General features: G+C 48.7%; 1 protein-coding gene across 4 annotated transcripts in view; it reads right to left on the bottom strand.

The window, feature by feature from the left end:
• Nucleotides 1-107: 107 nt before the first annotated feature.
• CCND3 (cyclin D3) overlaps nt 108-26139 on the bottom strand; it is a 94587-nt gene continuing 68555 nt past the window's right edge. The window contains exons 1-6 of one of the 4 annotated variants that reach the window (XM_013062357.2): nt 6527-6650; nt 5791-5897; nt 5419-5634; nt 2428-2587; nt 1789-1925; nt 108-1278 (exon numbers count right to left, since the gene is read on the bottom strand). In XM_013062357.2, the coding sequence (XP_012917811.1) occupies nt 1111-1278; nt 1789-1925; nt 2428-2587; nt 5419-5634; nt 5791-5859 (750 nt within the window). In that variant the 5' untranslated portion in view covers nt 5860-5897; nt 6527-6650 and the 3' untranslated portion in view covers nt 108-1110. Of the gene's footprint in view, nt 1279-1788; nt 1926-2427; nt 2588-5418; nt 5635-5790; nt 5898-6526; nt 6888-26139 lie in introns of those variants that run through there. The other 3 variants (XM_004739917.3, XM_004739918.3, XM_004739920.3) reach the window with 3 other exon arrangements.

The raw sequence follows: 26139 nt of genomic DNA on the forward strand, positions 1-26139 counted from the left end.
ATGACCCCTGCGTCATGACCCTTGACTTCTGCCCTGCTTTTTACATCCTGCCCTCTAAAAACAGCTTTTGCCCATGCCACCATCCAACCCAAGAAGCCAAAGCCAGGTCTATTCCAGAATCTTTATTAAGGTAGCGTGATGGTCCTGGGCCACCAGCCTGGACCTTGTGGCCTTAAGAAAGACCTGTGTCAACAGGGCTTGCCTCCCTCTCCAGAGGGGGGCTGTCACCTCCAGTTTATTCCTGCTCCATCCCTCACCCCCAGAGGATGGGGCAGAGGGCCAGAGGGAGAGGAGGGCATGGCCCCACCCCAGGCTGTAGCAGCTCCTCGGCCACAAAGATCCTCCAGTAGCAGAAGGGAGGGCTGCAGCAACCACCAGGGTTACTGCTACCTGTGGGGTAGATGGGCCCCACCACACCCTCTTACAGCCATCCTCAAAACAATAAATTAAAACCACCTCTTCCTTCAGCATTGACCCCCCTCAATCACACAGGAGAAGCTGAGCAGAAAGCAAAGCGGAAACCAAGGAGGGCTTGGTTGGTCCCGCCCCTCTGACAGAGGCCTGGGCCAGCCCTGTGGGAGCAGCTGTGGGCATGGATCATGCAGGGGCCTCCAAAGTGTGTCAAGAGGAGCTGTCCAGACTGTTTCCCCTCACACACGTCTACCAGAATATCTGAGACTTCTCCAGAAAGAACTCTGGAAGGTGCAACACCTTTACAAGGCACTGGGGGCATGTGGGCATCTGAGAACGTGAGAGGCCCAGAGATAGGGGTGCCTCAAAAAGAAATGTTGGTACGTGTATTTTACCTACTTCAATTTCATTCCAACCAGCCTGGCCCACCACCAGCTAGGATCAGGGAAGGGGCAGAGCTGGTCAGATGCAGAGAAAAGGAGGAGACCAGCCAGCCACCGACACACATGGCTGGCCAGGACTCTTAGTGCACACTGCAGAGATAGGTAGGGGCTGACCCCTTAGGCTTTGCAAGGGGCGAATAGGAAGTAGCCCCCTCGTGCTTCGGATGTAGCGCGGTTCGTTCCTGCAGGCAGGGAGGGGGGGTGGCAGTGTCCCCTCTTCTGCTGCCCATGGCCACTGGAGGGGGCCTCTCCAGGGCTACAGGTGGATAGCTGTGACATCTGTCGGAGTGCTGGTCTGGCTGGGCCCCTGGCTACTGGAGCCCCTGGGGGCTTTGGGTGCTGGACTGGGCGAGGTCTCGGCGGCTTCTCGGAGGCTCTCCCTGAGCGCAGCTTCGATCTGTTCCTGACAGGCCCGTAGGCAGTCCTGCAAACAGGGCAACAGTGAGCTGTGACTGCTGGGTACGATGGCAGAAGGTTGTCTCTTTGGGGACTAAGGGTCCACTTCCCACAGCCCACAGCATTTGGCGGCAGGTGTGGGGGAAGGACACCTTCCAGCACACAGGGAAGTCTGGGGAGGTTAGGCCACAGCCCAGCCCCAGGAATCAGCCTTCAGTTCTAAGAAACTGGCAAGAGGATGTGGCAAGGGGGTGTGAGAGCAGCCCTGCGTGTGACAGCAGATCCTCCACCCCCACTCCTGCACACTATTTGGCAGGAAAAGGGCACCCAGGGACAGTGCCCTTCAACCCACCCAAGGGTGCCTGCTCTTCCCCAGACCGAGGCAGGAGATAAAAGGCCACAGAAGCCCCAAGGGTGGGGCACCTGAAACCAGGAGGGGGACTGGGTTAGGGATGCACACCTCCCTCTGCTGGAGGCCCAGAGAATAGTGCTGCATCAGGAACTGCCCCCTGGCTGCAGGCCTTGGCCCCCTACTCACCACCTCGGTGCCTGTGATCCCTGCCAGCAGCTCCGTAAGCTCATCCCCAGACGTGGAACACGCACCCAGGCCTTGCACTGCAGCCCCAATGCTGCCCGTGGCAATCATGGATGGCGGGTACATGGCGAATGTGTAATCTTGGAAAGAGGGAGAGGGAAGCATGAGGCAAAGGCTTGGTGATGACTTCCTGTGGCTCAGAAAAGCGCCAGGCAGCGTGAATGGAGCTGGAATGGGCCTCTCTTGAGAGCGCCAGGCTGGACAGCAAACTCCCACACTACCATCTGGTCCAGGGTGGTTGGTTAGTGAGCCTGACCAGGGACTGGGGAGTGAATGACTTCTCTTCCTGGTGTGGAAAAAAACACGAGGGCCAAGAAGACCTTCGTTCTGCTCCCAGCTTCATCACTGAGACCTTGAGCAAGTCACTTCTAAGCCACCTACATGGTGGGGGGGGGGGTGTCTCTCAAATCCCATACCGCTCTGATTATGTTCTGCTGCCTTCTCTGGGGCCCCCACCTCAGAAAGGATAGGATAATCACAAATTTTGAGAGGAGTATACACCACAACCCAGTTACATGCCACCCTTCCCAGTCTTCGGATTTTCCTCATTTGGCAAAAAAAGAATGTGTACAGGACTCTTACCTGTAGCACAGAGGGCCAAAAAGGTCTGGGCATGTTTTTTGACCAAGGCTTGTCGGTCGTGGGGGAGAGAAAGCCGGTGCAGAATCAGGGCCAGGAAATCATGGGCAATCACAGCAGCCAGGTCCCACTTCAGTTTCCCCAGGACCAGCACCTCCCAGTCCTGGAGGTTGGAAAGAGGGTGGAGTCAGTGGCTGAGGAGGGAAGGAGAGGGAGTAAAGCAGAAGTCTGCCAGGGAAGGAAACCTTGAAGGTCAAGACCCCAGTTCTGCTTCTGAGTTTACACACTGGTGCTACAGAATGGCAAGTCCTGGGGGAGTTGGCTTTGGGCACCTGCTGCTCACTTACCAAGTACCAGAACTACATGGTCGATATAAATTGTTTCTTTCGATCCTGTTTGGTTATCTTTCAGGGGGGCCAATAATACAGGTCCTCTCCTGACCTCATGCAGGGTTCTGGACACTTCCCCCAGCCAGGGCTGAAAGAAGCGAAGCACCAGCGAATACCACCAGCAGCATCATAACTTTGAACCTCCTCTGGAATGAAACAGACTCTCCGAAATCCCAAGGATTTATGAAAGGGAAGACCACCACTAGCCTCTCCTCCAGTTCTGCATCACAGCCAAGTCCACACCTTTTTAAGACACCAGAATGAACATGAGGCCACGCCTCCTGTGACAGAGCCACTGAACCAACCCTGAGGTTCCTCAAAGGGGAGGTTGCCCAACCCAACCCACATCCCGCTGGTGGGACACTAGGGGTGGGTCTGAGACGTAGCACCCCACTGCACCCCCTTTTCCCTGGAACCACAGTGGCTAGTGCCATTTAAGCCTCAGAAGCCAAGGGGAGGCCAAACCCAACAGGATAGGTCCAGATGATCCCTGAGGGACCAAAACCCCTATCCTTGCCTGCCCTCACCTACATACCACTGCTAGATCCTGGCGGAGAGGCTGGGAGCCCCACCCGAATCCACTCATCTGGGGTTCCTAGTCCTGGCCCCATTTCTGAGTTGCACACATGAAGATTTCTTCATTGTTTTATCTCAGGAAGGAACTCATGGGTTTGGCTCCTTACTGAGGCAGAAATGGCAACCCCACCCAATCTCTTCCAGGTCCCCTGTCACAGCTGGCCCCCACCTTAGTGTCATCCTCCCAAATCAGCCCCAAGCCTCTCACAGGGCCCTGTAGAAAAAGCCTGGCCCAGAGCCAAAGTTGGGCTGAGAAGCCAGCATTCTACTCATGCTAGTCCCAGTGCTCCAACTTCTAACTCAGAAATGATAGAAAGCACCTAGCCTCTAAGGAACCATCTAGAAGGGGTGAGGCCCTCCCTGTGGGGAGGCAGGGAATCCCATGTGAGAGAAGCCAGCCACCCCACCCTGGATCGGGGCAATTCCTGAAAATCTCCGCCCTCACTTGGTGGACAAAACAGCCCTGGGAGCAATTAGTGGCAGTGGTTGGCAGCTTCCACATCTGGAAGCTCTGAGGCCCCCTGGGCTAGCCAGAAGACTCTGACCTTCCTCATCTGCTTCAGTGCAGTCTTCCCCCTCCTTCTCTGGGCCTCAACTGAGCCTCTCTGCTGTGCAAGGATTTGGACTGACTGGAGTTCTTTCTGCAGTCGCTTCCAACTCTGACCTTCTAGGAAGGCATCTGTCCACTCCTCCCCCAGCTCAGGCAGCAGTAGAGAAGAGTCCTTGTGGCCTATTCTGGAAAACTCCCCTCACATAAAGGAACACACCCCTTGCCAATCTTTTCACAAAAAGGAAGTCCTCTTCTACCCTCCTGCCCAAACCCCTCCAAAAACATCTGGCTCGCCAGCCCTGGAAACCGGCTCCACCTCCAGACTTGCCAAAAACTACCAGATTCATCACAAAAGAGCTGTGAGGCCTCCCAGATTCCCAACTCCGGCCTCCTACTCCCATCTCCAAGAGCGACTTGGCAGGAAGAGGAATCCCGTTCCTCGACAAGCAGCAGTCGGGGCCCCAGTACCCTGGCCTCCCGGCCAGCCAATCACAGCAGCCTCCAGGCTGCCCTCCTCCCTGGGAGATGGGGCCCAGAGACTCCTCTCAGGGTCAGGAGAAGACTTGGCTGGCCGTAGAGCAAGGTGGAGGAAGGTGCCAGCTCACCCATCCTCCTCTCCTGGCTCAATGGGGGAAGGAGAGCCTTGACTCTCCTGCCCTGCCTGGGGAAGAGCCCAGCCCAAGTTCCCAGCAAGAGGCCGAGGGAGCCACTTCCCAAACCACAGGAGTGACAGCAGCTCCCCACAGGGTTATGAAAGACTTCAGGGCGGAGAGGGTGGGCCCGGGGAGGGGGCAGCATTATCACATGGGAAGCAGCTGCAGCTCAGCTCCGGCCTCTGGCTGAGGGGGAAAGGGAGAGGTGACTCCACTGGGTCGGAAGCAGCAGCTTAAGCTCCTCAGAATGAGGACAAGGAAAGAGCTGGCTCTTCTGGGATATAAAAGGAAGGAAGCAAGGTGGGATGACAACTCCTCAGCCCTTCCTGAAAGCAATCAGGGCCTGACCATAATCAGCTCTGGGAAGCTTTTCAATCACAAAGTCCACAGTGGGACAAAGACAATCAAGGCAGCCCCTTCCCTCACATAAAGCACATTCCACTCCCCCCACTCCAGTGGTGGTGGTGGGGGGGGTGCAGGCATGACCTTTTGCTGCCAATAAATAACTCACGGTTGCTGTGTAAACCCAGAGGCAAAGTACTAGTGAGTGGAGACATGCAGTTTGACTTGTTGCTATCTGGGGGAAAGACCAGGAAGGAATGGCACCCCCTGGAGGTCAGGAGAAGGGGATCCGACTGGTGCCGGCAGCTCGAGCCTGGGCTGGGGCTACACTGACGGTCCCACCGCGGTGCCCCATCTTTTGACCCCCAAGATAAGCTGCCCGCTGCCCTACCCAGAGGCAGAAAGCCTCTGAGGTCTCCGGGGTTTTCTTTTCCTGCTAAGTGAGGCGGTACTGTGTCGGGGGTGGGGATTTGTAGGCACGCACCCGCAGCTGGCGGGGAGAGACGGAGTGGTCGGTGTAGATGCACAGTTTTTCGATGGTCAGGGGCGTAGTCTCGCGCAGCTTGGAGGCCAGCAGCATGCAGACCGCACCCAGGAGCTGCAACTGCGCCTTTCGGGTGGGGACGCAGGACAGGTAGCGATCCAGGTAGTTCATGGCCAGGGGGAAGACTTCCTCCTCACAGCGCTGCTCCTCACAGACCTAGGGGAGGGCGCACAGTCACTTCTGGGGGCGGGGGCCTGGGGAAAGCTGCGGGACTGAAGGATGGGGGCGGGTGGCGTCGAAGGGAAGTGGAATGGGAAGCAAAAAAATGGGGGGGGGGGATAAGTGTACCTTCGGTGACAAGGACTAACATACCGAGGAGGATGCGCCTTCCCCGAGGTGACGCCCCCCACTTCCTCTGAGTTGCCTGCCTCCTCGCCCCATCCCCTGGGGGCTGGGGGGTTACGCCAGAGGCTCCCTTCCTTAAGAAAGATTCCAAACTCAGACTGCCCTCCCCCATGGCGAGAAGGGGGTTGGGGAAACGGAAGAGTCACCCATGGTAGCCAAGATCACTGGGACCTTACCCCCCATTACCACCACCCACTGCACACACCCAAAGGGAAGGGAGGAGACTCCAGCCGCTGCCTCCCGCACTTTTCATTTCCCTGACTGCCGGAACAGCGCGCGCCACCCCCACCGTCTGCCCCGCCAGAACCCCGCGACAGACACAGGAACCGGCTCTGGGGCGGGGGCGGCCAAGCCCAGGGTTTTCCAGGCGCGCTCTCCCGAGAAATCCGGGCGGGGGAGGGAAGCAGGAGACGCCGAGAGAAGCCGAAGGGGAGAGGGTTGCCCTGGTCCCGCTTTCCCGGCCCGAAGAGAGGGTTAGTGAGGGTGCCAAACGACCGGCCGTCAGAGTTAGGGCTGGGGAAGGGAAAGGGACACCACGGAGGCAGTCGGCCCGCTAGGGTACCCGAGTGAAAAGCCAGGCCCCGGGGATCTGGGCCACCAAAGCATCTTGCCGATCGTTGTTGGGACCAGGATGTCCCAACAAGTCGGCCCGAGGATGTCCGGAGCCGGGCGGCGGGGGAGGGGAGACCCTTCCGGGCCATACCTCCAGCATCCAGTACGCCAGCATCTTCCGCATGTGCGGCTTGATCTCCCTCTGCACACACTGGAAGTAGGAGGCGCGGGGCACGTAGCGCTCCTCCAGGCGGAGCAAGCTCTGCAGGACACGCTGGTCCCCGAGCAGTCGCGGGTCCGGCCCGGCCCGGGGCGCGTGCCGGGTGCCCTCGCAGCACAGCAGCTCCATATTCGGGCGGCGCACGGGCGGGCGGGAGCTCGGACTCGGGAGCCAGAACGCAGGCGGCGGTCGGGAGAGCGCGGGGCGCGGGTCTGGTGCTGGCGCTGGCACTGCGCGGCCGAGCCCCAGCCCGCCCGCGCCGGCGCGCGCGCCGCTTCCCTGACAGGCGCCCCGCCCCTCGCGACGATGTAGCAACCGTGGAATGCTCGAGCGCCGCAACGCACAAGGGGCGGGGCCGCCGGAGCCCAGGACGGAAAGGGCTGGCTGGCCGCCCCCTCCCCCCGGGCGGCCGCATTGGTCGGCCGGGCGCGGGCAGGCCGGCTTCCGGGCGCTCCCGGCCCTTCTGACCACCCGGTGGAAAGAAGCTCCTTGGAGGTGGGCCTCTTCCTCACCGACCAGCCCTCCCCTTTGGCTTCTCCAACTCGAGCCGCCCAGGAAAGAACTTTTTTCTAAAGGTTATTCATTCATTCGTCAAACCCTGCTTCACCAACCGCCCCCCACCAAAGGCTCTGAGAATGATAATAAACTAGCCACTTCTTCATGCACACCGGTCTAAGCACTTAACGTGTCGCTACACTTACTAAATACTCACTCGCGCTCTACGAGTCAGGTATGAGACTCATTTCGCAGATGACGAAACAGCAGTACAGTGAGGGTCACAATCATAGAGTCTGTGGCCCAGCTAGGACTGGGAAGCTGAAGTCTGGCTCCAGAATCCATGCTCTGCACCACGGCCACGAGAACTGCAATCCCCAGCCGGGCAAAATTGGCATGGCCCGAGAGCTGCTGAGAAATGGCCCACCTCGGACCTGCTGGGTCCAAATCTGCATTTCAACAAGATCTCTTGGGCTCCCTTGGCACACCTAAGTATGAGAAGGATGGGTCTAAATCTGCATATTACAGTGATAGAACAGGGCGGAAAGGCCATGGATTCAAGGCCTCACCTTGTCATTCAGTCGGCTGGGTGGCCTTGGACAAGCCTTAGTTGCTGTTTGAGGAAAACATGGGCGGAGAAAGTAGATCCTCTGTGAAGAGAACTCCTGGCTCTAGCTCTGTAAAATCTCCCAGCTCCATTTCTTCTACTTCCCACAGTCTGGGTTACTTCGCAGTTTCCCCAAAGCCGGATTCTATGTGACAAAGGGCCAGACCATAGGCTTCCTGGAAGGCTCCAAATGGGAGAAGGCCTGAGGAGATCCCTGCCTCCCATGGGATCCTCCCCAGGAAGGAGCCACTGAGTTGTTAGAGAAATGAGTTAGGAAAAAGGCAAGTTTTACGCTGAGCATTTTCTCAATGAATTTTTTTTTAAGTTTTGTTGTTGTTGTTTTGTTTTGTTTTTTTAAGTAATCTCTGTTCCCAACATGGGGCTCAAACTCATGACCCGAAGATCTAGAGCCGCATGCCCTTCTGACTGAACCAGCCTTGCGTCTCTGTTCTTTTAGTGTCATTTTCATATCATAGGAATACTCATTTACAGTATAGAAAACTTAAGACAATATGTATAAGCCACAAAAAAAGGGAAATAACCACCTACAATTTCACCATCCAGAGAAAACCCTTTAAAGTGTCAATGTTTATCTTTCTAAAATTGTTCTACAAATATACATTTTATTTTTAAACGAATAAACATTTTTAGGAATAAGATTGCAAGTTGTTTCATAAGCTTTTTCACTAAAAAAATAATACTGTTAATACGTTTCCCATATCATTAAATAGTCCACATTTTAATGGCTATGTAGTATGCCTTTGGTGAATGTATCAAAATATATTTTCCAAAAGCTGTACTGCTGGAAATTTAAGTTGTTTCTACTTCTTCACTATGAGAAACAATACTGTAAAATATTTTTGTCATATCATTGTGCACATTCATGATTATTTCTAAAGTGAATTAATTTCTAAAAGTGGAATTTCTCAATGTAGGGTTATGAAACATTCTAAGGCTTTTGATACAGTTCTTATTACCAAATTTCCCTGATAAGAATCTGAACAGAGGAGCGCCTGGGTGGCTCAGTTGGTTAAGTGTCTGCCTTTGGCTCAGGTCATGATCCCCAGGGTCCTGGGATCACTCTGGGCTCTCGGCTCCTTGGGGAGCCTGCTTCTCCCTCTCCCTCCACCTGCTGCTCCCTCTGTTTGTGTTCTCTGTCAAATATATAAATACAATCTTTAAAAAAAAAAAAAAAAGCTGAACTAATCTAATGAACAAACAAAACTGGAAAGAAAAAAAAAAACACTACCAATTGGAGAGATGAAAATAGCAAATACTGTAACAGTAATCATATGTATTTTTAATTCAAGAGCACCTGTATCAACATGTATGTGTGCCATGCACTTTGCCTGATCCTGTGAGTCCTTTCCTTCCCTTGTCTTCAAAAATATAAACGTGGGGCGCCTGGGTGGCTCAGTGGGTTAAACCTCTGCTTTCAGCTTAGGTCATGATCCCGGGGTCCTGGGATGGAGTCCCGCATCAGGCTCTCTGCTTGGCAGGGAGCCTGCTTCCCTTCCTCTCTCTCCCTGCCTGCCTCTCTGCCTACTTGTGATCTTTGTCTGTCAAATAAATAAATAAATAAATAAAATCTTAAAAAAAAAATACAAACATGCATTTCTTTAGCTAATCATTGCAATGCACTCTTTATGAAAAAAGAACACTAAATTTAAAATTATAAAGATTGGGTATGAAGTTCTGGGGAGGCAAAGATGTGGAAATGTAAGAGGCTTTTAGGGTACAGGAGGACTAAAAAATGTAGCTTTGGGGGGCTTCTGGGGGGCTCAGTCCATTAAGCATCTGCCTTCAGCTCAGATCATAATCCCAGGGTCCCCTTGGGGCTCTTTGCTCAGCGGGGAGCCTGCTTCTCATTCTCCCTCTGCCTGCTGCTTCCCCTACCTGTGCTTGTGCACGCGCGCTCTCTCTCTCCCTCTGTCAAATAAATTAATAAAATCTTAAAAAAAATGTAGCTTTTGAAACACAGAACCAAAAACTAGATCTGTCCTGAAGCAAGGTGTTTCTTTACTTCCAGAATTATTGAGTAGGAGTGCTGAGATCAGAAAACCGTTATCTTTGATGAGAAAATAAATCATCATTATTTCATATCTTAAACATTTTCCAGACTTTTTTTTTAATTTTCCAGACTTCTTGAGCTATAATGACATATACCTAAATTGTAGTAGTTTAAGTTAGACAACATGACTTGATGTATGTATATGTTGCAAAACGACTACCCCAATCAGTTAACAACTATCACTTCAACTAGTTTCTCCTCTTCTGATGAGAACTTTTAAGATCTACTCTCTTAGCGAACTTCAAATATACAATACAGTAACTATAATCACCATGTTGTGCATTGTATTTCCAGAACTTTTCTACATTATAATTAAAAATTTGTACCTTTTGGGGTGCCTGGGTCGCTCAGAGAAGACTCTGCCGTCAGCTCAGGTCATGATCTCAGGGTCCTGGAATTGAGCCCCACCTCAGGCTCTCTGCTCAGCGGGGAGCCTGCTTCCTCCTCTCTCTCTGCCTGCCTCTCTGCCTACCTGTGATCTCTCTCCCTCAAATAAATAAATAAAATCTTTTGACCACCTTCACCATTTCCCCTACCTGCCACACTTCCCCACCCCCTGCCTCTGACAAGCAACAATCTGTTTTCTGTACCTGAGTTTAGTTTCCTCAGATTCCACGCACAAGTGACATCATATAGTACTTGTCTTTCCTTGTCTGACTTATTTCACTTAATATAATGTCCTCAGGGTCTGTCAATGTTGTCATAAATGGCAAATTTTTTTTCTTTTTTCATGGCTGAATAATCTTTATATATATATATATATATATATATATACACATACACATACATATATACATGCCACATTTTATAGAGAGAAAACTACAGATGAAAAGTGGAATATTAGTAATAATACTTTGACAAGCTATTAGACATTTACATGTCTTATGTAAATGAATTACCTATTTATGTCCTTTGCCCATTCTTTTTTTTTTTTTTTTAAGATTTTATTTATTTATTTGTCAGAGAGAGAGCAAGCACAGGCAGACAGAGTGGCAGGCAGAGGCAAAGGGAGAAGCAGGATTCCTGCCAAGCAAGGAGCTCTATGCAGGACTCAATCCCAGGATGCCGAGATCACGACCTGAGCAGAAGGCAGCTGCTCAACCAACTGAGCCACCCAGGTGTCCCTCCTTTGCCCATTCTTTTATATTGATTTTTTTCTTATTGATTTATAAGCACTTGTTACATTTGAAGGATATTAGCCCCTTTTCATATTTTTCTTTGTCATATATTTTGTAATTTATTTTTTTTTTAAGATTTTATTTATTTATTTGACAGACAGAGATCACAAGTAGGCAGAGAGGCAGGCAGGGACAAAGAGGGGCGAAGCAGGCTCGTCGCTGAGCAGAGAGCCCGATGCGGGACCATCTCAGGACCCCGGGATCATGACCTGAGCTGAAGACAGAGGCCTTAACCCACTGAGCCACCCAGGCACCCCAATGGGAGATTTCTTCTTATTGACAAATTAAAGTTTTTTATTTTACATAGCCTTATCTACTGATATTTTCTGCAATGACTTCTGCCTTTGAATCATGCCTTGTCCACCTTAAAATTTATAAAAGCGCTACAAGAAAATGTGGGAAATATTTATAGATGAATGTTTTTTATCATCTAGGAAACTTGTTGAAAATGCAATTTTCTGACCCCTACTTCAGGGCTTTTCATTCTTCAAGTCTGTCATGAGGCCCCAAAATCTGCATTTTCAGGAGTACATAAACTTGGGTGTTGGTTTTTTTCAATGTATACATTGTTACCTACCTTTATTCATTGTATCATATTAAGTGGGGCTCTAACCTTACTTTTCCCAGATTATCACCCAGAGTTCCCATGGCACTGATTTAACAATCTGTTCTTTCTTTGTCACTTACTTCTCTGCTACAAGCACTCCTTGGCCTGGTTCTTGCACTTCAGACTCTGCCTTATTTTTGTCATTCATGACCAAACACTTTCACTGGGATGAAATGACCCTCACAATTCTTGCAACTTTTGTCTATGGAAATTCACCTGAGGGCCCCTGGGTGGCTCAGTAGGTTAAGTGACTGCTTTGGGCTCAGGTCATGATCCCAGGGTCTTGGGATCTGAATCCCACACTGGGCTCCCCCTGATCTGTGGGGAGCCTGCTTCTCCCTCTCCCTCCGCCTGCCACTCCTCCTGCTTGTGCTCTCTCTGTCAAGTAAATAAAATCTTAAAAACAAAAGAAGAAGCAAAAGAAAGAAATTCACCTTGTCTTTACCCCAATATTAAGTACAATAGTACTTAAGAAAAACACCAAAAGCTCATCCAATCTGAAATAACCATGGTCACTTCCAAGAAAAGTGGCCTTCAACAAGAGGTATGTAAGGGCGCCTGGGTGGCTCAGTGGGTTAAGCCACTGCCTTCGGCTCAGGTCATGATCTCAGGGTCCTGGGATCGAGTCTCGCATCAGGCTCTCTGCTCAGCAGGGAGCCTGCTTCCTCCTCTCTCTCTCTGCCTGCCTCTCTGCCTACTTGTGATCTCTCTCTGTCAAATAAATAAATAAATATTTAAAACAAAAAACAAAAAACAAGAGGTATGTAAGGCAGCAGGGAAAACTCCAGTTAGACAATGATATGAGGCAGAGGAAACAGAATCTTCTTCTCTACAGACCTCTGAAAACATGGCAAGACCTCTCACTGCCCTCCCCATCTCTTCATTCCCTCTTCCTCCACTGGTTAGCCTATTAATCTCTCTGCTCTGTTTCCTTCTTAACTTTTTTAAGATTTGATTTAAATATTTATTTATTTGACAGACAGACTCCTTGCTGAGCAGGGTGCCCGATGTAGGGCTCGATCCCAGAACCCTGAGACCATGACCTGAGCCAAAGTCAGATGCTTAACTGAATGAGCCACACCCAGGTGCCCCTGCCCCATTTCTTTATTCATCCTTGGACTCAGATCCAATCTCCTCCTCCACGAAGCCTCCCTAGGATAATCCAACTACAGGAACCAATCCTTTGACCTCCAGACTCCTGCAGATAGAACTATCCATCCTCTACCTCTGGCTGGCTGGCTCTGGCCCTGCTCTCTTTCCCTATTCAGAGTGTAGTTCCTAGAAAGGGGAGGAGAATCCATATGTATTGAGATCCAACTATATGCCAGGCACGGGGCCAGGGTGTTTATGATGCGTGGTCTCACCCTTTAAGAATGGTTTTTGGATGGGAAAACTGAGGTACTGCAGAGTTAAATAACATACAGAAGGTCTACTTAGCTCTTCCCAAACTGCACCCTTTTCAATGCTGGACTGCCTCTTCTCAAGGAAGGGACTGTGTCCTATATGCTTGGGTCTCCTCTGCAAGACCCAGCACTGTGTTGGGACCACCAGCAAGAATATCAATCCTTTATGGGGGGCTCCCTCTGTCCCAGGCACCGTGTGTACCTGATAGGTATTGAATCGTCTCATTTTCACATCAACTGTATGAGAAGTATACTATTATTTCACCCTATTCTACACAAAAGGAAATGAAGACTCAGAGTAACTAACTAATTTGCCCAAGGTCACACAGGAAGTCGGAGGTAGTAGCAGGATTCAACCCGGGCAATCTGGCCGCAAAATTCCTGCTCTTAAACTAATTCATTCTTCTGCCTCTTCTGCTTGTTCCATGAATGGGTGTTGATTTATTAGTTGTTGATTTATTGAGGAAAAGGCACACAAGAGACCGCCCCATCCTGGAAGGTAGGGTGGGAACTTGTGCCCTGGGAAAGGGAACTCCTGGTGAGCAGAGGGACTCTGCCTCACCCCAGGCTGGGACTGCAGTGCCCAGGGCTGAGTCATCTGAACCTCCAGGGCCAAAGAGCCAGTCAACAACCAGCCGGCAGTCCTCAAAGGAGGCAGGTGAGCTCAATGCTGCCCGGGGTCAGGCAGAGCAGCTCCTGGATGTTGGCTGATCTGCCTACAGGGGCTTCACCAATCAGCTCTCCCTCAAAGGAATAGGGGCTCCCCTCGGTTTTTGTAACAACAACAACAACAAAACAAAACACAAAAAACAAAACAACAAAGCAATGAATGACTGGGCCAATATGGGAGGAGTTTCTAACCAGGTGCACTCAATTAGAAAACGCTGCTCAAGGAAATGGCAAGTTTGAGGAGGGGTGGGAATGGAATGCCACAGGCCAGATGAAAAGCCCCAAGAAGGAAGCATTACAATGCTTTCTCCCTCCTCTTCTTCCTTCTCCCACTCCTCCTCCTCCTCTGCCATTGAAATGTCCCCACCTGGGAACTGAGGGGGTAAAGAAAGTGATGAGGGAGGTTCTGCTCCCTGGCTTTCCCCCCACTCCGACCCCACCCTCTCGCCCCTCACTTCCTGCCTGACTCCCAGTCTCCATTCGGTGGCTCAATTACCTTCAAATCCCATTGAGAGGACAGGTAGAGGCAAGGCAGCCCTGGGGTGGGGAAAGGCTCTGGAGTCAGGCTCCTGGAGGCTAAAACCTGGCTCCGGGCCTTATGACTCTGAGGGAGTTACTGGAACCTCTCGGGCTGTTTCCTCTTTTGTCCAATAAGGACAATGCTCGTAGCCCATGGTGAGGTCCTGAGGACTAAACAGGCAGAAAACATCTCACCCTGGCTTATAGCACATGGCAAACCCTCAAAGGTGGTAGTTTCTGGGGGCACCTGGGTGGCGCCTGAGTGGAACAGCCTGGGTGGCTCAGTTGGTTATTCGTTTGCCTTTGGCTTGGGTCATGATCCCAGGCTCCTGGGATCGAGACCAACATCACACTGGGCTCCCTGCTCGGCGGGGAGCCTCCTTCTCCCTTTCCTTCTGCCCCTCTCCCTACTAATGCTCTCTCTAATAAATGAACAAAATCTTTAAAGAAAAAAAAAGAGGGGGCGCCTGGGTGGCCCAGGGGGTTAAAGCCTCTGCCTTCAGCTCAGATCATGATCCCAGGGTCCTGGGATTGAGCCCCACACCAGGCTCCCTGCTCAAGCAGGGAGCCTGCTTCCCCTTCTCTCTCTGCCTGCCTCTCCGCCTACTTGTGATCTCTCTGTCAAATAAATAAATAAAATCTTTTTTTTTAAAGGGCAGTCTTATTATTATTTATTTATTTATTATTTTATTATTATTTCATTATTATTTATTTATTTATTTATTATTAAAAAGGCAATTATTATTGCCTCTCTCGAGGAGTACACTTTCTGCTATGGACATGCACCCAGAACCCCTCAGAGAAAAGCAAAAGTCTGAGCAGCAGAAAACCCCTTCCTGGGCAGGCAGCTCCAGCAAAGCTCATGATGTGAAGTGCGTGGTCAGGGGGGAGTGGTGAACAACACAGGGCCCCGCACTCCCTGTCCCTGGCTGTGTGCCTATGGCAAGTTATATCACCTGTCTGTGCCTGTTTCCTTTTCTGAAAATGAGGATAAAAGTACCTCCCCTAGGGGCGCCTGGATGGCTCGGTGGGTTGAGCAGTTGCCTTCGGCTCAGGTTGTGATCCCAGAGTGCTGGGATCGAGCCCCGCATCCATGGGGCTCTCTGCTCAGCAGGGAGCCTGCTTCCTCCTCTCTCTCTGCCTGCCTCTCTGCCTGCTTGTCATCTCTCTCTGTCAAATAAATAAATAAATAATCTTTAAAAAAAAAAAAAAAGTACCTCCCCTATAGAGTGGTTGTGAGGCTGAAACGGGCTCTTTTCGTGTAAAATACACGGAACCATGCCTGGCATATGGAAAACCATAAAAAAATAAAGTCAGTGTGACTGTGGTAGTTTAAGACACAAACTTCTTCATACATGTGGACTATTTATGATAATAAATATAATATAAAGGACATGGAGGCTTCTGCAAAATAAATACACCAGGGATTACTCTTGCAGTAGCAAAGGTGTGGCAAATTCTTTGCCTCAGAGAGGGTGAAGAAGACAATATTCCAGCCAATGAAACAATTGAGTACACAAACTGTGGTCTGAGAGGCAGGGGAGGGAAAAAATAAAAATAAAATAAACATTGTCTGATATACCACTCTTGGATTTCCTCATTTTCTGAGAACTGACGGAAACTATATGTGAATCCTGTTTTTCCCCCAACTTTCTACGTTGAAATATTTCAAACCTCAAGAAAAGCTGCGAGAATAATAACATCCTTTATCTAAACCCATGTGTGTTTGGTTGAACCGTTTGAGACCTAATGACAAACATCACCCCCCCAATCCCTACATATTCCGGCCTGTGTCTCCTAAGAATGCAGCAGTCTCCCACATAACCCCAAACAAAGATGACAATTAGAAAATTCACACTAAGACAATACCATAAACAATCTGTAGACAAAGATCCCCAGTTGTTCCACCAATATCCTTTTGTAGTTTTTTTCCTTCTCAACCCAAGATCCCATCAAGGCTCATGCGTGCATTGTTACCCTAACTCTTTAATCTCTTTTATTCTACAACCGTCCCTCACCCTTGTCTTTGATAACACTAATATTTTTGAAAGCCAACTGTTTTATCAATGTGCTCTGATATGGATTTGTCTGATTGTTTCCTCCTGATTATGTAAAGAGTAAATAAATATTCTTGGGAGAGATACTATACAAGTAATGTTGTATATTTTAGGGCCACCGGGATGGCTCAACCAGTTAAGCATCTGAGTCTTTTTTTTTTTTTTAAGATTTTATTTGTTTGTCAGAGAGAGAGAGAGCACAAGCAGGGGGAGTGGCATAGGGAGAGGAGGAAGCAGGCTCCCTGCTTAGCAGAGAGCCTGATGCAGAACTCCATCCCAGGACCCTGGGATTATGACCTGAGCCGAAGGCAGAGGTTTAACCAACCAAGCCACCCAAGCACCCCTAAGCATCTGAGTCAATCTTAGGGTTGTGAGTTCAAGCTCTGTGATGGACTCCAAGCTGGGTGTGGTGCCTACTTAAAAATAAGTAAATAAGTGTATATTGTGCCGTGGAAAAATCAAGCATTAAGCCAAACTGAACATAACTTTGTTTTTTGTTCAAGGATTCAGGAGACACTTCAGGACATACAGTATTTCAAGCCATACTTTCGAGCACCTGTTGTAAAATATCTCAAATCAGTTATCTTCAGAGGTATCTCTCCATTTCTCAGTAAAAACAGCATATCATTCCTGTACAGGATACTTAATTTGTAAACAATTTCGTACCTGCTAGTCTACGATATCATGCATGCTAGAGAATATATTAAGAAATTTTAAAGGGTAGGGGCATCTGTGTGGCTCAGTGGGTTAAAGCCTCTGCCTTCGGCTCAGGTCATGATTCCAGGGTCCTGGGATCCAGCCCCGCATCTGGCTCTCTGCTCAGCAGGGAGCCTGCTTCCTCCTCTCTCTCTCTCTGCCTGCCTCTCTGCCTACTTGTGATCTCTGTCAAATAAATAAATAAAATCTTAAAAAAAAAAAAAGAAAGAAAGAAAGAAAAAGAAAAGAAAAAAAAGAAAAAGAAAAAAGAAAAGAAATTTTTAAAAGTAAGACAAAAATACATAGAACAGAATTTTTCACATTTTCTTCCTACTCCACAACAGAAAGTCTTACACCTAGAGTTCACCATTATTTGCCTAACCAGCTCCAGAGACAGGTCTCACTAGGGATCAGGAAACTCCCAAGGCACCTGGCTGGCTCAGAGGGTAGAATATGTGACTCTCGATCTCGGGATTCTGAGTTTGAGCCCTGCAATGGGTGTAAGAGATTGCTTAAAAGTAAAATATTAAGGGGGCACCTGGGTGGTTCAGTGGGCTAAATAAAGCCTCTGCCTTCGGCTCAGGTCATGATTCCAGGGTCCTGGGATCCAGCCCCGCATCTGGCTCTCTGCTCAGCAGGGAGCCTGCTTCCTCCTCTCTCTCTCTGCCTGCCTCTCCGCCTGCTTGTGATCTCTGTCTGTCAAATAAAGAAATAAAATGTTAAAAAAAAAAATTTTTTAAAGTAAAATAGTAGGAAAAAAAGAAAAACTCTTTTCCATTGGTGAGCCTTAAAAATCTCAACACAGGGGCTCCCAGCTTGCTCAGTCAAACGTGCAACTCTTGATTTCAGGCTTGTAAGTTCGAGCCCCATGTTGGGCATAGAGATTACTTAAAAAAATAAAAAATAAAAAATAAATAAAACAAAACCTTAAAAAAAACACCTCGGGGCACCTAGGTGGCTCAGTGGGTTAAGCTTCTGCCTTCGGCTCAGGTCATGACCACATGGTCCTGGGATCGAGCCCCACATCAGGCTCTGCTCAGTGGGGAGCCTGCTTCCCCCCTCTCTCTGCCTGCCTCTCTGCTTACTTACTCTCTGTCAAATGAATAAATACAATCTTAAAAAAAAAAAATCTCAACACCGTCAACACAGCCCTTGCAGGTAGCACTACCAAATCGGAGAAATCAGAGCTGGCATGGGAACTGACCTGTTTTCTGTTTGTTTCACATAGGAGGCTGCCTTCTTGGCTGTTCCATGGAGATTCAATAGACACTTTTTTTTTTTTTTAAGATTTTATTTATTTATTTGAGAAAGAGAGAGAGAGAATGTGGAGGGGGGCAGAGGGAGAAGCAGACTCGCCACTGAGCAGGAAGCCAGACTCGAGGCTCTACCCCAGGACACTGGGATCATGACCTGAGCCAAAAGCAGACACTTAACCGACTGAGCCACCCAGGCTCCCCTAATAGGCACCTTTAAATTCAACTTCTCCAAAACTGAGATCCTCATCTTTCTCCTGTTCCAAACCTGTTTCTCCCACAGGCTTCCTCACATCACCAGAAGGCAACTCCATCCTTCCAAAACAGAGCCAACACCCTTGGTGTCATTCCTGACTCCTCTTTCAAATCTCACATCCATCCATCAGCAGAGCAGAGATGCTCTACTTTTGAAATATCTCCAGAATCCACCCTTTTCCTTCCTCTGCCTTTGCTACTTACTTCCCTGGTCCAAATTCAATCCTTCCTTCTCCTTGGCGGTCTCCCACATCCACCCTGTTACCCATTTCTGGTTGATTCTATGCCCCAAACACATCTCCAGTCCTCCCCTTTCCTCTATTCACCTGCCACCACCTTGGCATAGTTGGATCACCTGGCTCACAGCTGAGATAGCTTCCCAGTGGGTATCCCTGGTCCACCCTGTCCTCCTCCGGTCTCATCTCAATACAGCAGCACTCAGGCAGCTCTTCAGTCCACTCCCGGTGACCGCTGACGTCCTTGTGATGCGCATTAGACCTGCGCCATCTGCTCCCACGCCATTTCCCACTATTCTCTCACCCACTCGGCTATTTCTGGAACAGACGCTACATGTGTCGCTAACATCCTGTATCTGTTTATACTTTGTTCCTTCCCCATCCCACCAAGAATGGTGCCGGGTCATAGTAAGTGTCCAAAAGAACTTTGCGGAATGAATGAATGAATGAATGAATGAAAAAAACTAGTTGTAAGAAAATACCAGCCTGAGCCACGGGATAAATGGCATTTTGGTGGTGGTAAGGGAGCTGTTGGGGAGGGGTGGGGCTGGGCGTGGGGACAGCATGGGTCCCACCCAAAGAAGGGAGGTACTGCTTAGCTCCCCCTTTTCGCTCTGTGGTTGGTCATGGGCGCTGCTGTACATTCCTTTTGTTTTCCAGGCACACACAAAGCTGTAGGGATTGGATCAGAGGGGCGGGGAGCCATTTGCAATCTCTAGCACATAAATTGCTTGTGAAAAGAAACCTCAGGTACTAGCCTGAACCTGTTTAGTCTCTCCTTATCATAAAATTAGAACACAGGCTATATATGTACATATTTGCTTTTTCTCCCTCCTCCTGGCCCTCTGGATTCTGAGTAAATGAAGCTTTCCTGTCCTACTACCGTCTCTGAGATTCCTGTTCAACAGCTAGGGGTGGGATGAGCATGTGGGCCTCCAGGGTAGATGAGTGACCTGCTCCAGCAGAACACCTGGCAAAACGAGACCTGTCCCTGGGCTCTCAGATGGGGAGTAAAGACGCCAGCATGCTTCATCCCAGGCCCCGGTTTTAGCATCATGACTAAGGGAGCTCTAGAGTTAGGCTGATGCCGGGCTCTGCCATTTGCCAGCTGTGATCTTGGGCAGGTTACTTAACTTCTCTGTGCTAGGCTCCTCATCTCCAGGCTGGAAAAACTAACACTTACCTCGTAGGGTGGTGGCAAAAATTAACATGGGAAAAAATACCAACAGCACCAGGCCCATAGTAAGTGCTCAGTAGCTGTGATCAACACCCACAACAACAATTTATTGAGTGTCTTCCCTGCCCCAGACCTCAGGAAGGCTTTGAGATGTCCTAGAATATTTGTTCGTTTTTTGTTTTTGGTTTCTGTTTTTAAGATTTTACTTATTTATTTATTTGAGAGAGAGACTGTGCACACAAATTGGGGGAGAGGAAAGAAGAAGAGGAAGAAGCAGGCTCCCCACTGAGCAGGGAGTCCCACCCAGTCCTGGGCTCCATCCCAGGACCTGGAGATACTAACCTGAGCCAAAGGCAGACACAACCAACTGAACCACCCAGGCGCCCCAAGATGTCCTAGAATATTCTGGACATGAGTCAGAAATGAGAAGCCTCCAGTTTAAAGAGTTTCCAGTCTAAAGGGGACCCCTAAGATGCTCCTACATCATGGAGAAATCCTGAGATGTCATTCTGACAGGAGTTTTACCTGGGTATTTGGAACACCCACCAGAAGTGATGGGAAGGATGGACTGCATTGAGAGTGGTGGGAATGGGTGGTCCTGGACACCTGATTGGAAGGAGACAGCCTGTGATGAAGAGGGGGCGCTGCAGAAGTTCAGAGAGTAAGTGGGGTGTAAGAAGGGAGAGGCAAGGAGTAGTGGGTCTCAACTATGCGGTACCCGCATACTGTAGCATGTACCAAAGCACAAGGCAGTTAGGTAGTAATAACAGTAATGGGAATAATAATAATAATAATTGTTATGCACTTTCTCTTAGTCAGGCACTGAGAGCTTTACCACATTTGTTCTATGAGGTACAGGGGCTGTTAAGTATCCTCATATGATGGATGTGAACAGAGAAACACAAAGAAGCTAGGTATTGTCAACACAACCAGCAAATGGCTGCCTTGGTTTGGGCTCTCTGGAAGCATAGTCTGAGCCAAGGACTCCAGGGAAGTCATTTCCCTGAGAGATGGTCCCAGGAAGCACCCAAAAGGGAGTGGGGAAATGACCCAGGAAAGGGGAGGAATGCAGTAAAGAGTGTGGGATTGGGTAAGCTCCCACTTACCCAATGTGGGCCATGTGAGAAATTTAAGCTCATTCGTGCTGGAGATAAGGAAAAGCTCTTGCCTGGAAGCCACTGCAACCAAAGGGGAAAGGCGAGGGAGCCGGGATGTGTGTGTCCACGGATTCCCAACAGGCAGAGGTTGAGGGCTGCTGGGGAGGGAGGGAAGAGCCTCCAATTAATTAACTACACTTACTTCCTGTGGGAGGGCACAGTGGACTTGGACAGACAGAACAAGCTGTCAGGCAAAGCCACAGCGCAGGCACTTGGAAGCAGGGGTGCACCCTGTAGTGGTGAGAGAGCAGAGGGGAGCAGCAGGATGGACCCCACCCCCAACCCTGCATGTATCACATTGGCAGAGCTGGGATTCCAGCCCAGTCAGGAGCTGGAGCGGGAGTTCTAAGCCTGAATAAATATTTTTAAGGTTGTGTGCTCATTTTAAGGTAGTAGGAGGGAGGCTGGGTGGCTCAGTCAGTTGGGCATCTGCCTTCAGCTTAGTTCATGATCCCAGAGTCCTGGGATCTAGTCCCCCATGGGGCTCCCTGCTCAGGGGGGAGTCTGCTTCTTCCTCTGCGCCCCCCTCCCCTCCCCTGATTCCTGTTCCTGTTCTCTTTCATCTCTCTCTCTCAAAATAAATAAATAAATAATCTTAATAGCAGGTCCATGACAGACAGTTGGTAATTTACAGAAGAGCAATGAAAGGGGAGAACTTTTGAATCCCAAGACCTGCACTTGAGTCCCAGGACCTGGCTCTGTCCCAACGAGAGAGAGAGAGAGAGAGACATACAGACACACACACACACACACACTCACACACACAGGCAAGCACACCTCCAGCTCCAGAAGCCTGTTTCCCGACTATGAAAGATGGATAATGACAAAGCACACTGCTTAGAAGGGGATTCTGAGACTAGCGGAGATCACACACTAGTTAAAAAGCCAATAAGGCAGGGGCGCCTGGGTGGCTCAGTGGGTTGAAGCCTCTGCTTTCGGCTTGGATCATGATCCCAGGGTTCTGGGATAGAGCCCCTCATCGGGCTCTCTGCTCAGCAGGGAGCCTGCTTCCCCCTCTCTCTCTGCCTGCTGCTCTGCCTACTTGTGATTTCTGTGTGTCAAATAAATAAATACAGTCTTTAAAAAATAAAAAAAGCAATAACGCAAGGCACCTGGCTGGCTCAGTCAGAAGAATGTGTGACTCAGTCTCGGTGTCCTGGGTTCGAGCCCCACATCAAGGGAAGAGATTACTTAAATAAACTTAGAAAAGCATTAAGTAAACTGAAGTGCTATAGGTGAAATGAAAGGGTAATTCCAAGGAATCTTGTGGAGAGCCCACAGGAATGGGGACTCCGATTCTGCCCCTCCTTATGACCCAAACGTCCCCACCATCATCCTTCCAACCTCTTCCTTGCAAACAATCCAGACTTTAAAAAAAAATATTTATTTAATTATTGGAGAGAGCAAGAGAGAGAGAGAGAGAGAGAGAGAGAGCATGAGAGGGGTAAGGGTCAGAGGGAGAAGCAGACTCCCTGCTGAGCAGGGAGCCCGATGTGGGACTCGATCCCTGGACACCAGGATCATGACCTGAGCCAAAGGCAGATGCTCAACCAACTGAGCCACCCCGGTGCCCCAACAATCCAGATTTCAATGAAGAGTCAGGTTGTCGTGTGTTTCAGGGGAGGCTAGACATTCATCTCAAAGGTTAAATCTAAATTACTCCAAACCAAATCATGATAATCCCACAGCTGGCTTAGGAATGGGCACCTGCCAAATTCTAGCCAATAAATGTGAAGTCAGTTTGCTGAGGGGCTTCAATAAATGGGGTACAAGAGGAAAAAAATTCATTTCTGCCCGTGTGAGAATGGAGTAAGATATATTAATATTTATTGTATGCTTACCATATGCAAAACACTATTTTAAGAGTTAAAAAACAGGGGCACCTGGATGGCTCAGTCGTTAAGTGACTGCCTTAGGCTCAGGTCATGCCCAGGGTCCTGGGATCAAGCCCCGAATCAGGCTCTCTGCTCAGCAGGAAGCCTGCTTTTCCCACTCCCACTCCCCCTGCTTGTATCCCCTCTCTCCTGTGTCTCTCTCTGTCAAGTAAATAAATAAAATCTTAAAAAAAAAAAAAAAGAAACAAAACCAAATCCTAATTCATTTAATCTATACAACAGTAAATTTTGAGGTAAAATACCATTATTATCCCATTTTCCAGAGAGGTTAAGCATTGCCTAGTGTCATAGTGATTTGGAACCAGTGTTAGCTACAAAACCCATCCTCTTAACCACTGTGTTGCAATGCGTGGAGCAACTGCAGCCATCTTGCAATAAGAGAAGAAGCTGACACCTGACAATGACACAGCTACAAAATCAGAATAAACTCTCCCCGATAATGTTGTTGAACTGCTGAATTAACCAATTCTGGGACACCTACTTCTGGACTTTTTGTGATGTATGGGGTAACAGATGTTCCTTATTGTTTAATATAACTCCTCATATAAAAGTTCCTTTCTCTACTATAACCCACATGATGGGATAAACTTCAATAGCAACCAAGCAAAGAGTTCCATCAAAAATTCAAGAAAGAAGCAATTTCAATATTACCTAAAGTCTTTTAGAAAATATAAAAAGAGGGTTCCCTTCTCAACGTATTTTTAGTGTCACTTGGATTCCAAAACCAGACAAAAACAGCATGAGAAAAGAAAATTACATTCATAAAGATATCAGCAAACTGAGTCCAGCAATATATAAAAGGATACTATGTTATGATTATGTTGACTTTATGTCAAAAATGCTTGGATAGTTTATTTTTTAAAATCTATACAATTTATCACACAAAAAGATTAAAGGGTGAAGAAACCCATATAATCACATCAACAAATACCAAAAAAAGCATTTGATAAAATTCAACACCCGCTCACAGCAAGCAAAGAAAGAACTCTTGGCAAAGCAGGAATAGATGAGAACTTCCTTAGTCTGATATAGGACATCTACAAAAACCCTGTAGTAAACATCCTGTCTCATAGTAATACATTAATAGTAAAGCAGGCAAAATGCCAAACATCCAGGCTAATGGAGAGCTTCAAGGGCAAAGGCTGAGAAAGACCCAGAAGTGCCAGTTCCTCCTGTATGTCCAATCTGCCCAGTCCTTTCCTGGGGCTAGCAAGGCCATCTGTTCCCTAGGTTCTCATGGTAAACCATCATCTTCCCTCCTTTCTCTCAAATGGTACATTTTTAAATTATTTATTTATTTTATTATTTAAAGAGAGAGAGAGAGAAAGCTTGTGCAGGATACTGAGTGGGAAGGGGCAGAAGGAGAGACTCTTCAAGCAGATTCCCCCACAAGCACAAAGCCCCAGGTGGGGTTCGGGCTCCATCCCAGGACCCTATGATCAGGACAGGAGCTGAAATCATGAGCTGGAAACTCCATTGGCTGAGCCACCCAGGCGCCCCTCAAATTGTACATTTTTATGAATAGCACACCATCTTTCTTCTGAGTCCTCGGATTTTAAACTCTGGCACCATCTTGGATTTCTTTCTTTGGTTTCCAACATCTAATCCTTTACCTGGGCCAAAGTGAAACCACTCCTGAAACTAAGATCCCACCCTTCCCATCCTTCCAGTTGACTTTTAGCAAATTTCCCAAAACCTGCCACCAAGTAAACCCTTTACAGCAGAGAACAGAGAATGCATCTCCCTCTGACGAATCTGGTAGTATAATTCAAAATTGTCCCCGGCAAACCTAAAATGTATTTGACGTCTAACATTCTGCCTTAGAAATTTATATATACATTTAGGATTCCAGTGGAGAATAATTGTTGTCATATAAAAATAATGATTTAAGTTACTTATGGTTAAGGAAAACTGAACTCTAGAGAAGCCATGTATACAGTGAGACTGGTAGGAGTTTCAAACCCTCTTTGGAAGGGCTGGGCTTCTAGTACTGTTGCAAAGGCCTCCCTGAGAGCCTCTTGGTCTTTACACTGCTTCCAGATAGATCCAGATCGATGGCCCAGAGCCATCAGATTAATCTCTCATAGACACTCCTTTCATCTTCAGTCCAAGGACCTGCTTATCAGGTCAAATTTAAAAGTCAACCAGCCTGGCTTTTAAAGTTCTCCTTCGAGAGGCCCCAACCACCCTCTCCAATTTATCTCAGACAGAGCACTCCAGTCCACCTCAAGGCCTTATCACCCGCCACTGGCATCTTACCCCTTTCTCCAAATCGAGCTCTTTCCTTCAAGGCCTACCTTCTGGGCCACCAATCCCACAGAAGCTTCCAGGGCTATAGGGCTGAATAATCAGGAAAATTTAGATCTGGAAGGATCAATGACGGTCAGAGATGGGAGCTGACCTCCCTGAGGGCACACAGCCAGTTAAGGGTCCTTTTAAATTATTCTCATTGTTTCCTATGAATAAAACACTGGACCCTCTCGGGGGTAGGTCCTACATCCTCTCATTCCCAAATTTGGTTAGCTTGCTGTAGAGGTGTTCTGCATAAAGCTTTGCACTCTGCTTCCAGACTCCCAGCTTGTAGGCTTGTAAGGTCTTTCTCCCACCTTCCATTAGCCATCTACACTCGCAAAATCCGGTTAAAGAATCCTCTAATTGGGGGCGCCTGGGTGGCTCAGTGGGTTAAAGCCTCTGCCTTCGGCTCAGGTCATGATCCCAGGGTCCTGGGATCGAGCCCCGCATCGGGCTCTCTGCTCAGCGGGGAGCCTGCTTCTCCCTCTCTCTCTGCCTGCCTCTCTGCCTACATGTGATCTGTGTCTGTCATATAAATAAATAAAATCTTTAAAAAAAAAAAAAAGAATCCTCTAATTGTTGGTAATTTACTTTTTCCTTTTAAAATTATCATTAGCGGGACGCCTGGGTGGCTCAGTTGGTTGGACGACTGCCTTCGGCTCAGGTCATGATCCCGGAGTCCTGGGATCGAGTCCCGCATCAGGCTCCCAGCTCCATGAGGAGTCTGCTTCGCTCTCTGACCTTCTCCTTGCTCATGCTCTCTCTCACTGTTTCTCTCTCAAATAAATAAATAAAATCTTTAAAAAATAATAATAATAATAAATAAATAAATAAAATTATCATTAGCAAAGTGGCACCTGCGGGGCTCAGTCATTAAGCATCTGCCTTAGGCTAAGGGTCATGATCCCAGGGTTCTGGGATCAAGCCCCATATTGGGCTCCCTGCTCAGTGGGGAGCCTGTTTCTCCGTCTCCCATT

Source organism: Mustela putorius, unplaced genomic scaffold (assembly GCF_011764305.1).
Source record: "Mustela putorius furo isolate JIRA1106 unplaced genomic scaffold, ASM1176430v1.1 tig00003983_pilon_pilon_pilon, whole genome shotgun sequence".
NCBI classification, from domain to species: Eukaryota; Metazoa; Chordata; class Mammalia; order Carnivora; family Mustelidae; genus Mustela; species Mustela putorius.